This window comes from Panicum hallii, chromosome 1 (assembly GCF_002211085.1).
Source record: "Panicum hallii strain FIL2 chromosome 1, PHallii_v3.1, whole genome shotgun sequence".
NCBI classification, from domain to species: Eukaryota; Viridiplantae; Streptophyta; class Magnoliopsida; order Poales; family Poaceae; genus Panicum; species Panicum hallii.
Window position 1 is genome coordinate 55,708,597 of NC_038042.1, and position 21,367 is coordinate 55,729,963.

Here is a 21,367-nt window from a genome sequence, read left to right on the forward strand (position 1 = left end):
GACAGGGTGTGAGCTAATAAATGATTTTTAGGTGCTCTGCTGATGGGATTGCGAAGGAGATGTCCGTGGCGGGTCGTTTTCGCGGCGGATCTTGTCCGGAGACCACTAATTGTTGTTGTGGATTAGTACGACGCTTTCGCCCTCACCGATCTAGTAGTGATGGGGATGATGAGAGTGGTAAGAGACATTTGCCTTTTGCGGTGATACCCCTACTTGGTACTTGCGGTTTTTCTCCACTCGATTTTTTTGGTCAAAGGGCTTGCTTGTTTGCATCCCATTGACACTTGACAGCACACGCCCTTGTCCACGGGCAGGGCCTGCTGTTTCTAGAAGGCAGCAGGCGCGGCGCTGCTTGAAGTTTGAAGTTTCACACTGCCCACTAGCGCGCCGGCAATGGTGGAGCTCGTCGCACAAGTCTCCTCTGCTGCGCCCGCATGTCCGCCACGACACGGCCGACACGCATGGATGGACTCGCGTATGGCGCGGGCCCGCAGCCCACGCCTGCAAGGTGGAGACCGGCCTCCGTCCTCGGTCCGTCGGTCGTCCCGTCTGACTCCGGTCCCCCGGGCAGGCCCCAAGAGACCAAGACGACACCGTTTTTACAAATTCGGCCCAGAGAACTCCCAAACCGCGAGCACCCGCCGCCGCCCAGCAATCAGCGTCTCAACTTTGCAGCAGCCGGATCCGGTGAAGGATATGCCCCGTATCGTACGGCGTAGTACTTTCTGCAGGCCGCTGTCAGTGCTGGACGTCCATGTCTCTCTCTCTCTCTCAGATAGCTATGCCTCGTTGTTTCTTCTGTTACCTTTCGATTTACGCTTTCTGTTACCATTTGTGATTTTGTTGTGGTTCAACAACCAGATGGGACAGGAACAACTCTGAATCTGAGGTGTGGCAGGCAGACTGATTTATCAATGGAAATCCGGCATCAGCAATGCCGTAAAAATTACCCTTTTCTGCTTGCAATAAGTTAGAGAGCATCGGAGTACAATTCTTCAGGAACTCAGCGAGGATACGTCGCAGTTCCAACGGGCCCAGCCGCCGATCACTCCAAGCTCATCTCGAACTCGTCATCCTCGCCGACCATCACGAAGTGCGAGCCCCGGTCGATCACCTTCCGGCCGTCCTCGCTGGCCCGGCTGAAGTGCTTGCACGGGCTCACCTCGAACTCCACGTGGGCCGCCTGCATCGCCCGCAGGTGCAGGCTCCGGAACCCGATCAGCTGCCGGGCCGGCCTGCCGCTACCGTCCGTCGCGTTGGACCAACGCAGGAACAGCAGCACCGGGTGATTCCCGTCCATGGGCCCGTGGTTCTGCACCCGCACCACCGCCGGGAACTTGAGCCGCTCGCACGCCTCCGCCCCGATCGCCTCCACGTCGTACATCGCCGCGCCGGCCGCTGTCGTCGTCGGCTCCAGCGCCTTCAGGCCGGCGATGCTGCTCATGGACGGCGGCTTCGTGCCATTGGAGACGAAGCGGTGGGAGTACTTGGAGTAGCTCAGGCCGTAGCCGAAGTCGAACACGGTCGGGCCGCGGTAGAACCGGTACGTCCGGCCGGGGTAACCCGTCGCCGGGTCGGCGCGCATCCGCATGTCCGTCATGGGCACCTTCGTGAAATCCTGAGGGTACCACGTCACCGGTAGCCTTCCACCTGACGAAGAAGATGATCGAACCGGTGTCAGCTGCTGGTGGTTTGGATTTTTGCAAGAGTAAAAAAAAATCATTCAGAATTTCAGAGGAAGCGCGCGGGCGACCTCAAAATCAAATCTCACCTGGGTTGTGCTCTCCGAAAAGGACCTGCGCAATGGCCATGCCGCCGGCCTCGCCGGGGTATCCAGCCCACAGGATGGCGCCGATCTTGGGGTTGGTCTTGGCGAAGCTCACGTCCACCGGCCCGCCGCACAGCAGCACCAGGATCACCGGCTTCTTCGCGGCGTTCGCGACGCTCTCAATGAGGCTCTGCTGCTGCCCCGGGAGCGTCAGGTCCAGCCGGTCGACCTCCTCCCTCTCCTGGTTCTGGTCCAGCCCCATGAACAGCACGACGGCGTCCGCCGAGCTCGCCACCTGCACCGCCTCGGGGATCGCCGTCACGTTGCAGGCGGCGGAGTTGCAGCCGGCGGCGAACCTCGTGTCCTTCACGTAGCCCTGCAGCACCTGGAGCGGCGTCACCGTCACGCACGGCGGGCCGAAGTAGTTCCCCAGCAGCCGCGTGGCGTCGTTCGCGTTGAACCCGATGACGCCGAGCGAGGCGACCGTGGGCTTGGACAGGGGCAGCGCGCCGCCGTCGTTCTTGAGTAGGACGATGCCCTCCCGCGCCGCTTCCAGGGCCAGGTCCTGGTGCTCCTGCGTGCAGACCTGGTCCGGCCCGATGTCGCCGAACCGGTTGCGCCTGGGGTCGCCGTTGAAGAGCCCCAGCCGCATCCTGACGGCGAACAGGTTGTGCAGGGCTCTGTCGATGTCCTGCTCGGTGATCTTCCCCTGCTGCAGCGCAGACGCGCCGTGCTGCTGCACGTAGCTGCCGCAGTTCACGTCCATCCCTGAAAGTTTTTCGACCGGGTTACCAAAAAGGTCACGAACATGATTCTGCACATTTTTGGGCATGACATCTATCGTTGCACGAAATGTTCACCGAGTCTCTGAAATTTTGTTGGAAGCAGTTTGTACTACTGCGTTATTGGTTTTTGTTGACATGATCCCTCATCTCACTGTCACTGTCAGTGTTGATTTGAGACCATCAGCCGTCTAAGACTAGCTAGCAGAAAGTACTTAAATCTTACGGCATCAAGATATTCGTCATGATATCAACTATTTCTAGCGGATTGGGTCTCTCGAATATGCCAAACAGAAAGGTGTACGAGCAGCTAGTGGGAGCCAAATCAACTTTTGGTTCAAGTTCACGACCTAACCTAACCTATATCTCTCGTTTCATTGTCCTAGATTTGTACCCTTCTGTTTTGCTGATCTATTGTGGTTAAAGTACTCAGATATGATCTATTGTGGACTAATCCATCTTAATGTAGAATTTTTCAGTACTTTGTGCATTGGGATTAGCAGTGAACTCATACCAGCCTTGAGGACATCTGCAACTGCGTCTTCAGCCGTCTTGGCGTACCCTTGCGCGTCATGGATGATTGACACAGCGTCGCAGTCTGAAGTGATATATCTGACCAGGGCATGTAAAAACTTGCAAGTATCAGCAAAGGTTACCGTCCAGCCATCTAGGCCAAGGAAAATAGTAACTTCAATTTGCTCAAAAAAAGAAAGAAAATAGTAACTTCAGAAACAATTTTTCAGGAACCCCCAATGCTCCATGATAAGCTCTGAAAATTGCCAGAAGTGGCTATCTGTCACCCTCACGGAGTCATGGTTCCTTTCCGACAAATCTTGCAGCAGACTCACCCGTAGAATCCCCAGCTCTGCCTGGCGGTCTTGGAGAGGAGGTTGTAGTCGGCGCACGTCGGCACGCCATTGACGCGGTTGTAGGAGCACATGATGCCGCTGGCCTGGCCGTCCTCCACGCAGCTCTTGAACGGAGGGTTGTACGTGTCCTCCAGATCCTGTGCCGTCACCTGAGAAGAGAGAGAGAGAGAGAAAGGATTTGCATTTCGTTCAGAGTTTCAGGCCGGCCAATCCGAACAAGCGCAATGGAAGAACAGGGGAGCCGCATCGATCGGTAGGAGTTGGTGGCATGGCGCGGCACCTTGGCGTCGAAGACGTATCGGGTGACGCCCTTCCAGCTCTCGAGGTCGTAGGCGGTGAAGTGCTTGCAGCAGGCGGAGGCCTCGAGGTCGGTGGAGTTGACGGGGCCGGAGATGCCGTAGCCCTGCACGCCGCGGACGAAGACGGCGGCGTACTTGCCGGTCATCGTCGGGTCCTCGCCGGGGGTCTCCTGGCCCCTGCCCCACCGCGGGTCCCGGAACACGTTGATGTTGGGCGCCCAGAAGGTGAGGCCCTCCGCCTGACCGTTGTTGTACACCGCCCGCGCCTCCACGCCGATCACCTGCAAGCCCCGCCGGCCGCCGCCGCATGAACAACATCAGACTCTGCTCTGAAACTCTGAACATTTAGCAGAGGCCAATTCTACATGTCCCTGATCAACCGTCTCTCAAGAAAAAACAAAAGGTTCAGTTCGTTCTTGGTTCTTCTTTACCTGAAGTTTAGCGACTCGTAGTATATTTCTTTCAACACAAAAAGAAGAAGAAGATGAATTCAGATACGACCAAGTAGTCCTACGTTTGTTGTGAATCTCTGGCACGAGTTTGAAACGCCTTCAACACTTTTGACCAAAACCAGAGGAGCTGTAAAGCTGCATGCACCTACCGCGTTCGTACGTGTATGCGTTCATAGGTTGATGCCACACCCGGTTGGTGAAATTAGGTGAAACAACACGCGGCCTTTTCTTTGCGGTTTGTTACAGAAAATGCCCTGCTCTAGTGGCATTGCTCATCATTCCCCATGCTGGGCTTGCCTTGCATATTAGTAGCAATTTATTCAGAAGATGACCCCTATGTCTATGTGTGAGTGATCATCATTCATCAACCAGTAACCACTGAACCCGTACCAATCATTAGATTCAGTGGTGAAACAGACACGTTCGCTTGTTCGTCGCGCACAACACAGAGGACACGTGAAAACGACGGCAGGTCGTGCATGCCCCGCGCGCGCGTTTACGAACGGAGAGTGGAGCAGGAGCCGGAGAGCAGGGGCGGTTACCTGGCCGATGCGGTACCAGAGGTGCGGGTTGAAGGACGCGGCGGTGAGGATGACCTGCGGGAAGCTGGTGGCGGCGCGGAGCGGGCCGCTGAGGTGGACGCCGCGGCCGTGGTCCGACACGCCGTGCAGCGCCTCGGACCACCACTTGTACGCCGGCACGCCGAGCCTGGGGACGGCCGGGGACTCGTCCCCGAGCTGCGAGATCTTCTCCGCCACCGTCATCCGCGCGACGAGGTCGCCCACGCGCCGGTCGATCGGCAGGCCCGTGTCGCAGAACGGAATGTTGGGCGGCGCGCCGGCGCCGCAGGTGTAGGGAGGGTCGGACGCCGCGGCCAGCATCAGGTGCAGGAGGAGGACCGCCGCCGGCGCGGCGACGTGGAGGGAGAAGCGCGCGCGGCGTCCCATGGCTGTGTGTCTGCGTGTGTCGCGGCGCCAAGTGAGCTAGCCTTCTTGGCAGGGGGTATATATCGAGCTCCAAGCTAGCGCAGGGCGCGACGCGATGCGCGGGGACTGTGTGCTGCTACTGCTACTGCTACTGCTACTGTGGTGTCAACTGAGTACTGACTGAGTGCAGGTCACTGTCCATGTGTGTTGACCATTTTGCCCATTTCTCTGCCATCGATGAAACTGGTATTATTGGCATGCGCTGTGGTGCGGGATTAATGAATACCAGCTCAAAATCTTGGGCCGGTCGGGTTTTTATTCTATAATTATCTGAAAGATCAATGCCGGTGGCTTTTAGTTAGTGGAATGCAGCAAATGCAGACACGCTGGACTTGCAAACTTAGCATGCAGGGGAATTCGGCAGATTTTATCCTTCACTAATCAATAAATGCTAAGTATTGTTACGATATCTCGAAGATAATCCCAGGGGCTGATTCTAACGTGAAGCTAAACTCAGCCATAAGGAGGAAGAACAGACAATCAGATTTAGATAGGCAAAATAGCCAATTTAATTCCTCAACTTTTGCTCTAAGATCAAATTCATCCTTCAACTATGAAATTGGTCAATTTATCCTCAAACTTTCTATTTGAGCTCAATTTCATCCCTGGTCCTATTTGGCATGCCTAGTCAATAATGAGTGACATAAAAGTGAGATAATAGACATAAATAGAATTTTTTACCTCTGGTTTTTTCTCACATTCGATGACTTGTAAAAAATATGGTTCAACAAATAATGAGAATGTACAAATAAATAAAAGTGTAAACGTTTTATTCATAGATATAAGATCATCGATAATTTATTTTAGCTATGTCAGTGAATTACTCACTCTGTCCTGAAACGTAAGGGACTTTGATATGTCCTAAGCCAAAGTAGTCTAAATTTGACCAATTTTATATAAAAAGTAATAATATTTTGAAAGTCAAATGAGAATAAGTAGATACATTATGAAATATATTTTCATAATTTACTTATTGATATGTTAATATTTTTCTATACAAATTTGATCAAAATTGAACTATTTTAACTTAGAAATACCGCGGTTGGAGTTGGTAACACATCCAGAATCTTACATATACTCTTGTATGTCAAAGTTTAAGAACTAAATTGGTTATTTGTTAGTTTAAGGATAAATTTGAGCCTAGAAGGAAAGTTGAGTGATAAAATTGGCTATTTTGCCATTCAGATACGCATATCGGAAGTGGAATCACCCTTTCCTTACGCGACAAGCAGCTAAAATCCCAGCCATTTCCGAAAGCGAAGCAAGTTGCCGGAGCAGAGAAACGAGAGCACGATCGATCCCCACTCCCACGGAGAATTACGCGATTCAGATCTGCGAAAAAGGCTTGCTCCTCCACGCGCGCCGGCGTCGTGGACTCGTGGTCGCCACCACTAGTAGTAGCCTACTGGCAGCTCGCGGTGGGATCGATGCTTGCGGGGCATGGCCATCGATGGATGGATCAGGGAGGGGGTAATGGCGGTCGCCTGCCTGGCTTTACGGAGGCGGTAAGGAACGCCATGGGCAGCGGCGTAATTTCACCCACCGGAGGGTACAGTTCGCCGGGCCTGCCTGGCTGTCTTCCGGCCCGGGTTCGGTTTGGCCGGACTAGCGCCCGTGACAAGCTAGCCAGGGAGACCCAGCGGCGACGCGTGCTCCTCGCCGTGGCGTCGCCGCGGCGCCGGTGGTGGCGGCGGCGGCCGTGCGGCTCCCGCCAGCCTTGGTTCCGAGTGCTTGGACCCGGACTGCACCCAACGTGACGCAACAGATCGACCAACACTCTCAGACGCAGCACATCTACGGATTCTACGCCGTCGCGAGAGTGTGTCAGTGACATCGCCGTCGCGAGGACCGGGCGAACTGGCGAAGCAATGCTCAATGCTGCTATGCTAATGCTTGGCCGGTCAAAGGCAGGCTGCACGAGACAGGTTAGTACAGTCAGATTGATCCAAAGTTTGGTGATTCATCTGCTCGTGAATGAGACTGCACATGACGCCCAAATTCAGCTGCAGAAAGGCACCGTAACTGACGTGCGTACAAAAAACTTGGTACTCTCTTCGCATCGCCGCTCCTGTAGAGAGTAGAGATCTATACTGTCGCGCTCGGTGGGCGGTGGCCCATTGCTTTGTGCATGGCCACATGATTCGTGAGTCCAGTCCATGGCAAACAGTATCAGATGGCGACACAGTGCTTGACGCGACGTGCTCAGTGAAGTGAACCTCCTGGTGCAGCGGTTCTTGCACTTGCTCAGATCACGGAGCCATCTCCTCATCGATCACCAGTGCCGCGCAGGTCAAGCCCCCAAAAGATGTGGCTCAAGATGGCACCGGCAAACAGGAAGCTGCTGCAAGATCAGGCTGTCATGCTTGTTCAAAGTTCAAACTGACGGAAAAGGAGAGCCCGAGGACCATCAGACTATCAGACTGGTGCAGAGGAGGTGTCACTGTTGCCTGTTGGAACTTGGTAAAAGATGGCAACGATTCCTGGCCTGGCAAAATGGGCAGGTTGGCATTGTGCGTTCAGAAATCCAGAGCTTCAACGTTCAAAGCCAGACCTGTTTCCGGAAAGCGGTCGAGATGAGCGAGAAGTTGTGCAGCAGTTGAGATGCGCAAGAAGTGGACTAGTAAGCAAACGTCTAGAATAAAACAAAGTGACGCAGACAAATACGTTCTGCTTACCACCGGAGGTGGAGTATGATGTCTGCACACTGCTGCTGGTTTCCCTGCAGATGTTCAGGGTGCACATCTCTATTGCGCTGCACATTCCTGTTAAATACTACTTGCGATATGGTTAGCTTAGGCAGTTCTGATCCCATAGCAGAGCACAGTGCGCCCTGGATAGAACAGCAAGTTTCGGTGTCGGCGAGGAGACCGAAAAGAGCTTAGGCCACCAGGGTGGGCAGAAGTTTCCTTGCCATTACTCATCTGTCTGCCGATGAATAGAGTAATCAACGAGCGAGGCAGGCTAAAGTGATCAAGAGATTAGGTCCGGACTGAAGACTGTCAATTTGGGGGCAAACCACAAAGACCTTCAGATCGTAGATCCTAGGTACGGCAAGGGTTTCACTACTGCCGCCAGAATTTACCGTTGACTGTGTACTAGCACTTCGGCCCAAGTTCAGTACAGCGATACACCCTCTGAATTCTCAGCAAACTTTTGAAGCTCTCTGTAATTTGTTGAGAAACACGCTGAACAACTTTTTACCGTACATGGATACCTACAAGTACGAAGACACTCTGGCGTGATTTGACAGGTAAAAGGGGAACACTAGATTTGTCCGGTCCATCGTCTACCAGTGCCAGTGTCCGTAGATCGGGCGCTCCAGCATTTGTCCTCTTGCCCGCATCTGTTTGGATTACGCCCGGTGATTCGTGGATCTAGAAACTGTGCAGCCATAACGCACTCCAGAAATGAGGACAAAGCTCCGATCCAACTAGCCCTAGCAGCGGCACATGCGCTCTACTGGTATGTTACCGCGCATGCTAATCAGCAATCGCATACGACGCCGAGAAGACGCCTCGGAACTCCAGCTAGCAGAGGCCGATCGCCACGCACGCGCGCGGCGCACTCGACGCCGGCCGATCCGTCTGTCCATGGTCGCCGCCGCCGCCGCTGTCGCCATCGGGCGTATCGTTTTCGGGTGTGTTCTGATCTTTAGAGCGCAAAGTGGCATTAAGTTTTTGCCGCTTTTTTGGAGGAGTGTCGAGCTCGACATGTCTGGAGCTGTCTCTCTCCCGGTTTCGTCGAAGGAGCTGATCACGAGCTGTGCTTGGTTTTCGTCTCCACAGGGCACAGATTCATTTGGCAGCTAATTGAAAATTGAGCGATTTGCAAAAAAAAAGAATGAAAGAAAGAAAGTTTCGAATTATTTTTTAAAAAAAATTTGAGCAAACGAAGATGGTACTAAAACAAAGAAAAAATCGGACGTCAAAATGAATTACTGAGAGATAGCACCTTGAATTCAGGTGTGAGTTGGCAATAGATTATGTGGATATGGATCTGTGTCCCGGAGTCAAGAAAGGTTTGGTGAGGATGTTGGGGGCAGTGTCCCCAACCAAATTCCACAGAAAGCACACATGAAAACATGATGCAGGCCGGGGTTGCTTAAACTATTTTTTTGTGCCATTCCGTGATGCTCCCAACATGATGCTCGCGGGAAAAAAGGCAGATCTCTCCCTCATTTTACTACCCACTATCTTCTTCCCCCTAAAAAATGCTGTTGACTTGGCAAACAACGCTCTTGCTTGGCTTGTGGACGTGCATTATGCCAAGACCATGATTGGGACTTGAGAGCTAGTGACATGCTAGATGCACACTGCAAAGATCGCAGTGACACCTCGTAGCCTTCAGCTCCAGGCTTTTTTTCACTCCGATACGATGCGAAGCCATTACGGTTGCTGGGCCATTTCTTGCTCCACCGGCATAGATATCTTGGCATTGGCACGAACGCCACACTGCCACCACTGGCTAGGCACTAGCTGACGACGTCTTGCGTGTAGGCTTGGCACGGTCTAGTTCGTTGCAAGATGTCAATGCGCCACATCGCAAAAGGGCCGAGGGGATATGCTCCGTTGCCTCAGTGTATGTTAGGCCGTTTCGATCACTTTTCTGCTCAATGGGGGGCATGATATGGGCTGAGTTGCTTCGGCTTCACGCGTAAGGTACTCCGCGAGGTCCAGACGCCTTTTCCGTGTTTTGCTTTGATGCAGATAAGAGCGAGTTTCAGAGATGAGAGATTGTTAGGCGTGTCGGTTCTTTTTAATGAAACTTTAGTGTACCATATATGAGTAGCTCAATGCTTTTCTGCAACCACTATGGTCCTGGCAAATGGTATCTTTGGGAGAATATCTGCTGAAGAATCGCCTCCCATTAGCAGAAATTCTTTGCTGAATGGTATGCTCTATGCTGTGCTCAGTGTTCACCGACGTGGCCGGCGGCCCAAGGTGTACAGCAGTCAGGCACCATCAAGACCATCACACATGGCAATTCCCATGATTGGTAGAATGTGCACGAATATGACGGCAGTCAGGCACCGACGAGGCGACGACAGTCCTGTGATTTTTCCCAACCTCAAAAGGCTAAACAAGATGCAGACAGATTCGTCCAACACGTGCAAGTAGCTAAATGCTGTGGATAGCGCATAGTCAGAATGAGAAACTGCAGGATAACCAGTGCACAAACTCCACACCATACTAACCGTCAAAAGACGAATAAAAACCTCTCAGAAGATACAGCTTCCCGCACTAGAAAACTGACCAGCAAGCTCGAAACAACATTGGTTTCCCTTTTGTTTGTTGATCGTGAAGCAATTATCATACGAAGCAAGCTCACTACAAAGTACAGGTGAAGCCTATGACTCAAATGAGACAAACTAGCATACAGTTCCTAAACTCACCATGGGGATTTTTACATCAGCCACAAGCCTACAAACATGCTGAACTAGTGCTTTATGATAGGAGTAATCGCTACAGCCAAGAACCCCCAAATTGATGGTAACCACCACAATGAGTTGGTAGCCTATCTCAATGCAAATCTTGACCAAACCGAGCCAGCTGCTCTAACTCTCAGGGAAAAGAATAGTTCAGCAATGCAACCATGCAGCTCTCATTTTCCTAATAAAGGATTGCTGATAGTCTCAAGATCCGTCTTGCAGTTCCCTCTCAATTCTTTTAACTTCACAAAAGCTGAATGCTGGATAACAGAAATTTTGAATATTAGAACAAAATCATAAATTGAAAATGCAAGTTAGTGGAATAACATACATGCATTACGGAATGTAGTAAAATATTAACTAATAAGCTTAGCTTATATCAAAAGAATATGGGAAGAGTCATGCTAGAATGTCACAGGCAATGTACTGAATGTGACATAACCAAGTTTACACAAATCCAAATGCTCAAGTTACTTTCTTTGAATAAAAAAGAATTCAAGCTAGATTTTCAAAACAGATTTAAAGATCTTGAAGCAAAGTTGTAAGCATGTCTAGCAGTCAAGGACTCAAGAGTCAAGACACTAATGCAACAAAAAGTTTCAGGAACTCTTCAGTGTAAGGAAAACGACCAGGAATGACAGTCTACTCTGAGTCTCTGACCAAAACAGCCATGTCAGATGCTCAAAAAAATTTCAAACAGACATATCACCCAGAACAAGGCAGAAAAAAGAACGGACAACCCAACCAACATCAAGTTTAGGGGCTAACAATGAAAATTTCAAAACGTAAAGTTACAAAAGAAAGGGAAAAAAATCTCAATACTAGTACTAAACATCATTTACATCAGCCACCATAATAAACTCCACCAATATACCACAGAACAGAATGTCTCTTTATAGATTTGTGCGTAGAGCAACCAAATAGGACAAAAGCAAACCCTCTATTCATACACCCGAGAACAAAAATGGCTATTGACTATTCATGCAAAGAATTGTTGTTTTGCACAACCCAATTCCAAAGACTGGCCAGGTTCTCACATAGTTGAGAGACACCATAATTGTCAAATACTAAATGCCATAATTTGGAAAACAAAGATAGTTAAAAAGGTCACAAAGTAGTATGCCATACTATTTTCTCAACTTAGAACAATGAAAACACATATGGTTTCAAAAGTACAAGAGTTAAGATAAATGGCAATAGAACCATGATATAGATTACACAAGATTACTAAAAGTAATAATTCTTAAGGCAGGCCTACAGATTCCACCAACACAGGCATTCTCAAATCTCAACTTTCAATTATTGATCTAGTATCCCCATCTTATAGGAGAGTTATGTTTTTCTAGCTGGTTACAGAATCCTACTATCTTAGCCCCAAATAAAATGATCTAAAGACCCAACACAGAGAACACATGAGTTTAAATTACTACGTCTCATTCTCACAAAGCAATGATCCTTCCAGCAATCCATTTGTATCACCATGTGCAAGCAGATGCATCTATGCTCAAAAAATTGTGTCGCACACATTTTTTCCGCATATAACCACAGGCACAAATTGATGCCAACTTGTAAGATATACACAAGCCAAACATTTTTTTACTAAGCAAAGAAGGGTGAAGAACGGATAAAACAACTTACAAGCTGTGCTGACTCGCGAAGAAGGGCATTCTCTGTATAAAGAAAGAGTTGGCTCTGTTGTTGAGATAGTTCAAACTCCAACCCCACAGCTCGTTTTGAGTTATACCCGGGTACATTGGCAGCATATTCATTTCCTTTGCCTTTTTTGGCCTCCAACGATCTAGCAAACTTTATGCTTTTCTTCAACACTAAGGAATCAGCAAAGATGAATTGACATTAGTAAAATGATCAGTTTCACATAAATGAAATCAACATGTACTTATACTTTCTCTTTTGAAAAAGATAAAAGGAGTTGAATTTGTCGTCCTACCAGAAAGCCGGCTTCTTGAATCCTGATAATGGAGATCCGTCCACATAAAAGCAGCTATTTTGGGGGCAAGGAAACAGAAAGCATTTATTTACATGACATCATGCTGGCATAAACAAATACATCAGAAAGAAATGCATGTAAACATACCCTTAAGACAAAAAGAACAAGCACAAGATTTTGTGGCAACAATTTCTTCTGAGCCACCAGTTCTCGCTGAAGCATGTGAAACACTAGAACTTGGCATGTCACCACCTGTCATAAAGTCCAATGAAGACATAGGCTTCTGATTTCCCGATGATCCAACTATCTCCTCTTGAGTCAAGCACTCGCCATCATTGGCTGCTGTTTTATTAGCTAGCTCTGAGCTGCTAAAATGACCCGGCAATTCACCATCCATCACATCATCATCTTCATCATACTCACCTTCAGAATCCAGCGAGGAATCCTGGTCCTTATCACTGAGATCAAATGAATCTATTGATGCGCTACGGTCCCTCAAGTCACCGATCTCCTTGGATAGCAGCCCAGCTGCCTTGGCAGCCATGTGCTGGACCTTAGTATGCCGAAAAATAGAAGGCTTTTCGAAATTCTCCTTGGCAACACCATCAAATAAATGCCCAAATACAATCCCTTTCCCTCTGCTGCTGCTTATTGCATTTTCATGAAACTCTTTCCAAGTCCTTTCGATCCGTCTAATCTTTATTCCACCAGTACTCTTCTCTGGATCTGATAGGGCTGGTCGCTTGCAAAGGATATTTGTCAAGTCCCCGAACGCATGGCGACCACTACCGTGAGCGTTTTCCACCATTATTAGGTTCAGATCCTCAACAATTAGCTATATTAAGAGCAGTACAAACCCCAAACCCAAATGTCCTGGCCCATCCACAAACAAAAGATCGTAGTAAGCAACATGTTCACATTGGACTCAAACAAAGAGACAGGTAGTCTGATTGTGAAAACTATTGGATCTGGCCGACGCAGGAGGCAAATCAATTGCATGCACGGAGTGCTAATTAGACATTTTGAGCAAATTCAAGTGCAGGTGAGGGCGTGAGGGGGGAGTAGGGTTTGGAGCGCGAACCTCGCCGCGAGACGCCCTCCCGCCCGCCTTTCCAGTTCGCCGCGCGCGGAGCCGGGGAGCGCGGAAGAGGAAGCCAGGAGGGCTTGGGGGAGAGGAACTGGATGGGAGCGTCGGTTTTGTGGGTCGGAGGCAGCGAAAATGGAGGCGGAAAATTGGAGCGGGGCGGCGTGAGCGAGCCGAAACCGAGAGCCCCAGCGCGCGCTCGCGTTCGGAATTCAGGGGGAAGCCGCAGCCGCGCCCGCGCGGTTGCGTGAGGCCGGGGCCCGGGGCGGGAGGCGCGCGTTGGATTGGGCGTTTGCCCCTGCGCTGCGAAGGCGACGTGTGGCGCGGGTCAGCCGCGTGCGTCATTGGCTCAGCTTGTAAAATTTCGTCCCGCTCCGGGCGGAAAGGACGGAAAATTACATCCGCCAAGAAAATTTCGTATCGCGGAAATTAGAAAGGGTAATTATTCTATCGATTGGATATTACAAAGTTCTACGCGTGCCGCCGCGTGCTCGCGTCCAGCTGTTGCGGGCCGACAGCACGGGCTGGTGGTCCGTACAGAGAAGTCGGGCTGGCTGTGCCTTGATGGGCTCGTCACCTGAGAATGTGGGCAACGGGTCCGGCCTGGCAGGCTTTCCAATTGGTGCCGGTTGTAGCCTGGCTCGAAACTGGCCCATTCTAATCGCGCAAGGGGCCTCAATCACAACCAAGCCTGACTTCCCGCCCCGGCACGGCCCGTGCCCATCATACCGGCAAGCATCACGAGGCCCACGCGCACATGCGCATGGCCGCCACATTCATAGCTGTCCGTCTGTGGACGACCGGCACACGACACGAGCGCGGCGCGGCCCCTCCCCCGGAGAGCCTGCTGCGTCCCTCCCTCCCCCCCTCCCCTGTCGCTGATGGCGACCGCACGTCTTAAAAGCCCTGACGCCGTCGTCCTCACCCACCCACCCACGACCTCGCTTCATTATTACGCCGCGCACGCTCGCAGCCGCGGTGGGGAGATCGGCTGGCCGCTACCGGCTTGCGGTTTGGGAACTTGGACGGGGCAGGCGGATGCCTCCTCCCGCGGGCGCTTCCACCGAGGAGGACGCGGTCGTGGTCGTGGCGGCCGACGCCATCGCCACGTCGGCGGCGCCGAACGCCGGAGATCCGGAGCCGCAGCCGGACAAGGGTAGGAGGAGGAGGAAGAAGAGGAGGAGGCCGAGGGCGCCGACGGAGGAGGAGCTGGCCGCGCGGAGGTCCCTGCTCCGCTGGGCCTGCCCTGGGCGCGAGGTGGCGAGCGACGACGGGCAGGCTGCGGAGGCCGGGAGGGCGCGGTTGCGGCGGCCGCGCGTCGCGGTGGAGCTGCACGCGCACTCGGCGTGCAGCGACGGCACGCTCTCGCCCGCCGAGCTCGTCGAGCGCGCGCACCGCAACGGGGTAAGCTTAAAGCTTTCGCAGCTGCGCTTCTAGGCAATAGACATTGTTCGTCTGCAGATTGCGTGTACTTGCATTGTGCACTGTGATCAACGAGTCACTCACGCCTGATATTGTTGTTCACTGAATCATGCCTGCGTTGCAGATCAATGCAAGTTTACGTGCTGAATTGCTGATACTAGTGAACTGCCTTGTGATCAGCGCAGGTGAAAGTGTTCGCGCTGACTGATCATGACACCATGGCCGGCGTCCCGGAGGCCGTGGAAGCGGCAAAGCGGCATCCAGTCAGGATCATCCCTGGCGTCGAGATCAGCGCCGTGCACTCGCCTAGGTAAACCTCTTCTGTCTTCATTCTCACAGTCGTAATCGCAAAACTTGGGCTATGCTATTGTCATTCACTGCAAAATGTGCTTAGTTCTTAGCCCTTTTGATTGGTAGTGACGAATCAGGGTCAGGGGCTGAGGAACCCGTGCACATTCTTGCATACTACGGTAGCCGGGGTCCTGCTAGACCTCAAGAACTAGAGAGGTTTTTAGCCGGTATCAGGGAGGGCCGATATGCGCGCGCAAACAAGATGTTACTGAAGCTTAGGGGCCTTGGCATGCCAATGAAGCTGGAAGATGTGTGTACGATAGCTGGGAATGGAGTGGCTCCCGGCAGATTGCATGTGGCCCGTGCCATGGTTGATGCTGGATATGTGGAGGATCTCAGGCAGGCTTTTAGCAGGTATTTGTACGACGGAGGACCTGCTTATGCCACGTAAGTAGTATCGATCAATTGTTTCCCTTGCCCTCTCTAGATCATGTGTGATGGTATGTTTATGGTTCATTCTGTATCAGGACGTGTAGAGCTACATTAACAATGTAGATTTCGTTTTGTTCGTTTGTAGAGGTAGTGAACCGACTGCGGAATCTGTGGTGCAGCTAGTTTGTCGAACTGGGGGTGTAGCAGTTTTAGCTCATCCGTGGGCCCTGAAAAATCCTGGTGCTGTGATAAAGAATTTGAAAGCAGCTGGTTTGCATGGTATTGAGGTCTATCGAAGCGATGGGAAAGTATCTGGTATGTAGAAGATGACCTACAAAATATTTGCTATGCCTTTTATGTCTGTCAGATATATCTGAAACCTCAATGTGACTAACCAGGGACTGTTTCTTCAACAGGGTTGAGTGATCTGGCTGATACGTATGAGCTTCTAAAGCTTGGCGGATCAGATTTCCATGGACGGGATGACAAGGAGGAACCTGACGTGGGAAGTGTTGATCTTCCAGTCTTGGCTGTTTTTAAATTTCTTGAGATAGCTAAGCCAATCTGGCATAACGCAATCAGGGAAATATTTGCAAGTATCTCCGAAAGGACTACTGACTTGAATGGATCCAACGGATTCCAACGGATAAGTTCAGCTGGAGATTTCTGCATTCCGCGCCATTCTTCTGAGGACCCAGAGCTGACAAGTGTTTCTGAGGTTGAGGTCCTCCGAACAGAAGTTACAGATATTGTGCTCACTCATCAGTAACACTGAAAGCAAACCAGCAATTTACCATGAGGCAGAAGTGATATGGTAAATGTACTAGCTTAAATCACCATTCCATTTTGTACTTTGTCGGAGAAAAACTTGTAGTTTATGTATGACTTGTGACTTTATCATTTGCACATCATGAGAACTGCCCCGGCAATTCTCTTTCTACTTTTGGAGCATGCGATTTTTTTTGTCATTGTGCCCGCCAGTGGAGGGCCTTTGGTGACGGGATTTTTACGGCGTATAATATGATCATATACTACTGTTGTACGTAAATATTGTCGTATGTAAACATTGAACGGTCGAGATTTTTCTATATCATTAAAATATTGATTATTGATTACTAGTACGAGGTAAGTATATCTACGCAGCATAGGTAGTATAAGGATAATATGGGAAAAATTATAGTATAAGGCTACATCCATTTACTGAAATCTACAAAAAGGATAGGTACAGAAAGCAACATCCATTCTTGCTATCAGGCAATAGAGAATGAAGCTTGTGACTACTACTAATGCCACTGCAAAAATTGATCAGCAGTTTGTGAGTTGTGAAACTGAAAGATCAGTACAAACTGCTTCCTTCTAGGAGGATGGATCAAACCTAACTACCAAAAATTGACAGCCGATTCTCATGTTGTATCAGACTCAGTGGTACATTGGAATTCTGAAGAGATGAATTGCGAGGTGGTTGTCAGGAGTCCTGCCATCATCTACCTCTAGTGTGCATCAACATTTGGGTACCTCAACGCCTCAGCAGCTGAAATTCACACAGGGAGCACATATAAGACAATGAGGCAGTTAGGCAGCATGTCATGGGGGATCAACTTTTTCAACATTGCATTTCACCATGTTTCTGCTAAGGGAGCTGTGATCAACGAAAGCAATTCACCATGCTGTTGTGCGATAAGCACCTCTCAGCGCATCCCCATGAGAATAGCAATCAGATTTAATCAAAGATTTAAATCACATAATTTTGTACAAAATTAATTTCAAACAATAGACAACAGATAGCAATGAAAAGATGAATATTGTGATCTAACCATTCTCTTTTACACACTAAACAACCATTCCACAGAAATCAGATACCAGATCCATCATAATATATTTGCATACATTAGTTGTATGAGATACTTAATAAATCTGAGCAATGCAACGTCAAGGGGCACTGACCTGATGCATGCAAGGGGCAACAAGGAAGATCGTCCTCACAACGCCAACGAGGAGCACCAGAGTAGTTGGCCGGGATGCCGTCGCCGCCTCCAACGTACAGAAATCAGGCGGCCACGAGGAGGAGGTGCCTGTACAGGGGCCGGGCACCTGTTCTTCAAGTCTGCAAGGACGAGGCAAGCGGCCCTGCGTGCACGACAACGGGCGGCGGACTGACGAGGCGAGTGTCGCAAAATGACGAGGGGCGGCGGCCTGAAACGGAGAAGGGCCACACAGAGGGGATGGCCTGTACAGGGGCTGAGCACCCATTCTTCAGGTCTGCAAGGGAGGAGTCACGGCGGCGGGCGGCGGCCGGAGTCGTTCTGTGCGTGATGGGCGATTGGGCGGGCGGGCACGAGGTGGAGAAGGCACGACGGCGGGGCGGCGGCCTTGTCTCGCGAGTCGCGAGATTGATGAGGGGGCGGCGGGCTGGAACGGTGGGCTAAAATCCCAAAAAAAAATAAAATTCTTCTTAATTTATATTAAATTACTAATAACAATTTGGACGGTTGAACCTTTTTTATACTACGTATTATGAAATGGTAGAATTGTGCGCGTAAAAGATCTATGGAGAAACGGGCTAAATATGGATTAATACTAAAGCTGAGTCCAGTGGTAGGGGGAGATATCTCCCCGCCATGTCAGTTCTCATCCTCACTCTCACCCCACCTCTCCAATGCACAGCCTATAGTGTCAGCTCTCACTTCTCTCTCCTCCACGTCAGCTTTTCTTTTCCAGATTTAATTATTTCACTGTCTTTTGTTCGTGTACGCAAAATAATTCAATAAACTAATTTTATTCAACTAAAAAAATACCGATTAGATCATAATTAAAAAAGGAAATTACATTTCAATTAAAAATAGCAAAAATACATAATAATTAAAAGAAAATTCTAATCCTCCTCCGAATCCTCGTCTACTCCAAACTCTTTTTCCACCATCTTGACGGCCTTGAAATGAGTATGTTTTTCTGCTTCGTCCATATTCGCGGTTAATCGGGACTTCATTATATTCCATTGCTTGAATAGTTTAGCCTTCACTAAGCCACCCCACATTTTCTTCATTGCAAATACTTTACTTGTTACCGCACTGCTTGACGAGGATTCCTTCCTCTTCTCCTTCCCCTTAGCCTTCTCCTTTCGCTTAGCCGCCCTGACCCTGTCACGGCCTATTGGACGAGTCTCATTGTCCTCCTCGGTATTTTCTGTTCCGCCGGAACTGTACTCACCCGAAACTCCGAGGCGGGTTCTCTTGCTACTTACATCGGATCCACTATCAGGACCATGTTTCGCTGCCCACTTGGGTTCGTGGCGAACAGCTCTCCACCAATGATGGCGCTTGAATGCTGTCGTCACTTTCGGGTCGTTCTCGTACCTCGCCATTGCCCCCTCCGTGACCATTGCATCGTCTGCTCCACTCTGACATACTTGGATGTAGTATCCATTAAACAGGGCCACCTCGCGGTTGTACACCTTCCAATGATCCTTCAGTTGCTTCGCGGTGCGACGACGGGACGGCTCCGCAGTAGAGTTGAAGGTCTCCGCTATTTGGCCCCAAAAATTCAAACCGGTCTGGTTGTTGCCGATGATAGAGTCATTCGAGTGATAAACTCAAGCATGTACCTAGCCCGAACATATTGTTAGTTATTTAAAAAAATATGATATTTAAATAGATGAACACTAATTAAATTACCAGTTTTTCCTCCTCCGCCATCGTCCAGTCAAGTCTCTTTGGATGCTTTGGTTCGGTCGCTTCCGCTCCTTCATTTTGAGACTCAACGGAGACGGAGCTTGGAATCGTGGGTGCCGCGTGCGGAGGTGGTGCGTATGGACCATATGGAGGTGGAGCGTATGAAGGTGGAGCATATGGAGTTGAAGCGTATGGAGGTGGAGCATATGGAGGTGGAGCGTACGAAAGGTGGTGGGTATGGACCTTCATTCCCGCTCCTTGTGCCTGGAGGTGGAGCATATGGAGGTGGTGGGTATGAGTACGAACCGTACGGATAATGATACGGTGGTGGAGGTGCCCCCGGAGCCGGAGGTGCAGCAGGGGGGAATAATGCCCGGGGTTGCGGCGAAGAATTGACATCGGAGCGGCGATGCATCGGAGAAGACTCATCTTGGGGAGATGCTTGTGACCCGTCGGACTGCAAGAGATCGGTGAAGGTATGGAAATCTGGAGACCAACCGGTCATGGTGGAAGAGATTTCGGATTGTAGAGGAGAGAAATGAGCTCAAATGAGGTGTGGAAGGAGCGAAAACCGGGTGGGGTATTTATAGGGGGGTTGGGGATGAAATTTGGGATTTTTTGCAATTTTTTTCCATCTTTTTGGAGTTCAAACAGTCAAATAACGGCTAGTTCAACGGATAGTCCGTGTGGACCAATTGAAACGCGCCACGTCACTCCTGCCCCACCCCTCTCGCCCGCACACGCCGACGCCAGCACGCCGCCTCGCTCCCGCCCGCCTCCCGGCCCCGCACGCCTGCCAACGCGGGCGGGAGCAGGGCGATAGCGCCCGCTCCTCGCCCCGCTCCTGCCCGGCGGGATCCATCCCGCCCTCTCTCACTCTCCCACCCGCCTGCCGCATGCGCCGCGCCGATAGGGGGCGGTACCGCCCCCATTGGCACCGGCCTAAAAGAAGGAGCATAATTATGCAAAACTGAAAACTGAGAGATGTCAGATTGGTACGTGGACGGCGATAATTCTGTGTGTTGCCTCGAAAGGAAAAGGGAAAAAAAACCACATGTGTATGGTTAACTTATTTTGTGGAAATTTTCATCTAGAAAGAGGTAATGGATAGTGATTAGCTGTACTGCAGCATATTTGTTGAAATTAGATCCTATTATGGGGCCATTGCTTATTGCAGAGATCCAAGTTTTCAGAGGAAGGAATAGTAGCCTGCTGCTGGGGGAGCCTGGGATCAATGGGAACGGTTTCAGAGGGAGAAAGGGAAAGAAAAAAAAGATATATATAGCTTTTGCGTAGTGGGCTTTATGTTGCCCATCTAGCAGGCCGTGTCAAGTCAAGTGTAGTGATGTCCTTGCTATGCATCAGTTTGTAGCACATGGGCTTTTCCCTGGCTTCCTATCTTTCAGAAAGCCGATATCGCTATTTTTCTGTTGGAAAAGCTGTACTAATCCAGGCACCAAACTAGCATGTATTCAGTTTACAGAGCAACGAAAAATAACTAACAAAGTCTTTCGAAAAAAAAAGAGTAACTAATAAAGAATTGAAGAAAGAACGCATTGCATGACGGGCCTGACAGATGTATCAAAGCCTAAAGATCTATCATTTCCAGCGGCCTGAAGTAGCTGAAAGGCCTCTGATCCTCCCCCAGAAAAAAAAGAAAAGCTGACTTGGAATCTAGAAGATAGCTGCATGATAGACCTCCTGGCAATCCCTGTTTGTTCCTTTCAATTGGGGGCAATTACTAACACGGTGCATCGAAAATATGGAAGATGATACGTCAGGCATCATCGCATAATGATGGTCTATCAAGTTGCCATCTTTCATGAATGGACAAGTACAGGCTAATACCAGAGCATAATTACTGGAAAGTGGAAGCTATAAATGGATTATTTTCTGAAGTTAAACTGTACACTGGAGTTGAAGGTGTAAAACAACAAG

At 50.1% G+C, this 21,367-nt stretch overlaps 3 protein-coding genes across 4 annotated transcripts; 1 reads left to right on the forward strand and 2 right to left on the reverse strand.

Annotated features, from left to right (window-relative positions):
- Positions 1-885: 885 nt before the first annotated feature.
- LOC112879587 (probable beta-D-xylosidase 7) lies at positions 886-5,133 on the reverse strand. The gene is made up of 6 exons (XM_025943950.1): positions 4,713-5,133; positions 3,700-3,999; positions 3,399-3,568; positions 3,065-3,162; positions 1,772-2,536; positions 886-1,650 (listed from the first exon to the last, which is right to left on the reverse strand). The coding sequence occupies exons 1-6, from the start codon at positions 5,115-5,117 to the stop codon at positions 1,046-1,048; spliced, it is 2,343 nt and encodes a 780-aa protein (XP_025799735.1). The 5' UTR covers positions 5,118-5,133; the 3' UTR covers positions 886-1,045.
- Positions 5,134-10,318: 5,185 nt separating this feature from the next.
- Positions 10,319-13,866, reverse strand: LOC112900300. The gene is made up of 5 exons (XM_025969117.1): positions 13,614-13,866; positions 12,680-13,405; positions 12,533-12,586; positions 12,223-12,410; positions 10,319-10,844 (listed from the first exon to the last, which is right to left on the reverse strand). The coding sequence occupies exons 2-5, from the start codon at positions 13,338-13,340 to the stop codon at positions 10,758-10,760; spliced, it is 990 nt and encodes a 329-aa protein (XP_025824902.1). The 5' UTR covers positions 13,341-13,405; positions 13,614-13,866; the 3' UTR covers positions 10,319-10,757.
- A 764-nt stretch (positions 13,867-14,630) lies between these two features.
- On the forward strand, positions 14,631-16,701 carry LOC112903106 (3',5'-nucleoside bisphosphate phosphatase-like). 2 transcript variants are annotated; one of them, XM_025972324.1, is made up of 5 exons: positions 14,631-15,020; positions 15,224-15,348; positions 15,456-15,776; positions 15,907-16,076; positions 16,178-16,701. In XM_025972324.1, the coding sequence occupies exons 1-5, from the start codon at positions 14,655-14,657 to the stop codon at positions 16,528-16,530; spliced, it is 1,335 nt and encodes a 444-aa protein (XP_025828109.1). In that variant the 5' UTR covers positions 14,631-14,654; the 3' UTR covers positions 16,531-16,701. The 2 variants fall into 2 exon arrangements, with proteins under 2 accessions (XP_025828109.1, XP_025828116.1); XM_025972331.1 differs by having other exon boundaries at positions 15,913-16,076.
- Positions 16,702-21,367: the final 4,666 nt, after the last annotated feature.

Excerpts from the sequence above, each read along its gene's own strand:
- LOC112879587 (XM_025943950.1), bottom strand. The coding sequence starts at position 5,117 with ATGGGACGCCGCGCGCGCTTCTCCCTCCACGTCGCCGCGCCGGCGGCG. Across the intron at positions 4,000-4,712 it reads TCTGGTACCGCATCGGCCAG|GTGATCGGCGTGGAGGCGCG; the intron begins GTAACCGCCCCT and ends CGGGGCTTGCAG. Across the intron at positions 1,651-1,771 it reads TTTCGGAGAGCACAACCCAG|GTGGAAGGCTACCGGTGACG; the intron begins GTGAGATTTGAT and ends CTTCTTCGTCAG.
- LOC112903106 (XM_025972324.1), top strand. The coding sequence starts at position 14,655 with ATGCCTCCTCCCGCGGGCGCTTCCACCGAGGAGGACGCGGTCGTGGTC. Across the intron at positions 15,349-15,455 it reads AGCGCCGTGCACTCGCCTAG|TGACGAATCAGGGTCAGGGG; the intron begins GTAAACCTCTTC and ends TTTGATTGGTAG. Across the intron at positions 15,777-15,906 it reads GGAGGACCTGCTTATGCCAC|AGGTAGTGAACCGACTGCGG; the intron begins GTAAGTAGTATC and ends GTTCGTTTGTAG.
- LOC112900300 (XM_025969117.1), bottom strand. The coding sequence starts at position 13,340 with ATGGTGGAAAACGCTCACGGTAGTGGTCGCCATGCGTTCGGGGACTTG. Across the intron at positions 12,587-12,679 it reads TTGTTCTTTTTGTCTTAAGG|CTGCTTTTATGTGGACGGAT; the intron begins GTATGTTTACAT and ends CCCCCAAAATAG. Across the intron at positions 10,845-12,222 it reads TTCGCGAGTCAGCACAGCTT|CATTCAGCTTTTGTGAAGTT; the intron begins GTAAGTTGTTTT and ends TCTGTTATCCAG.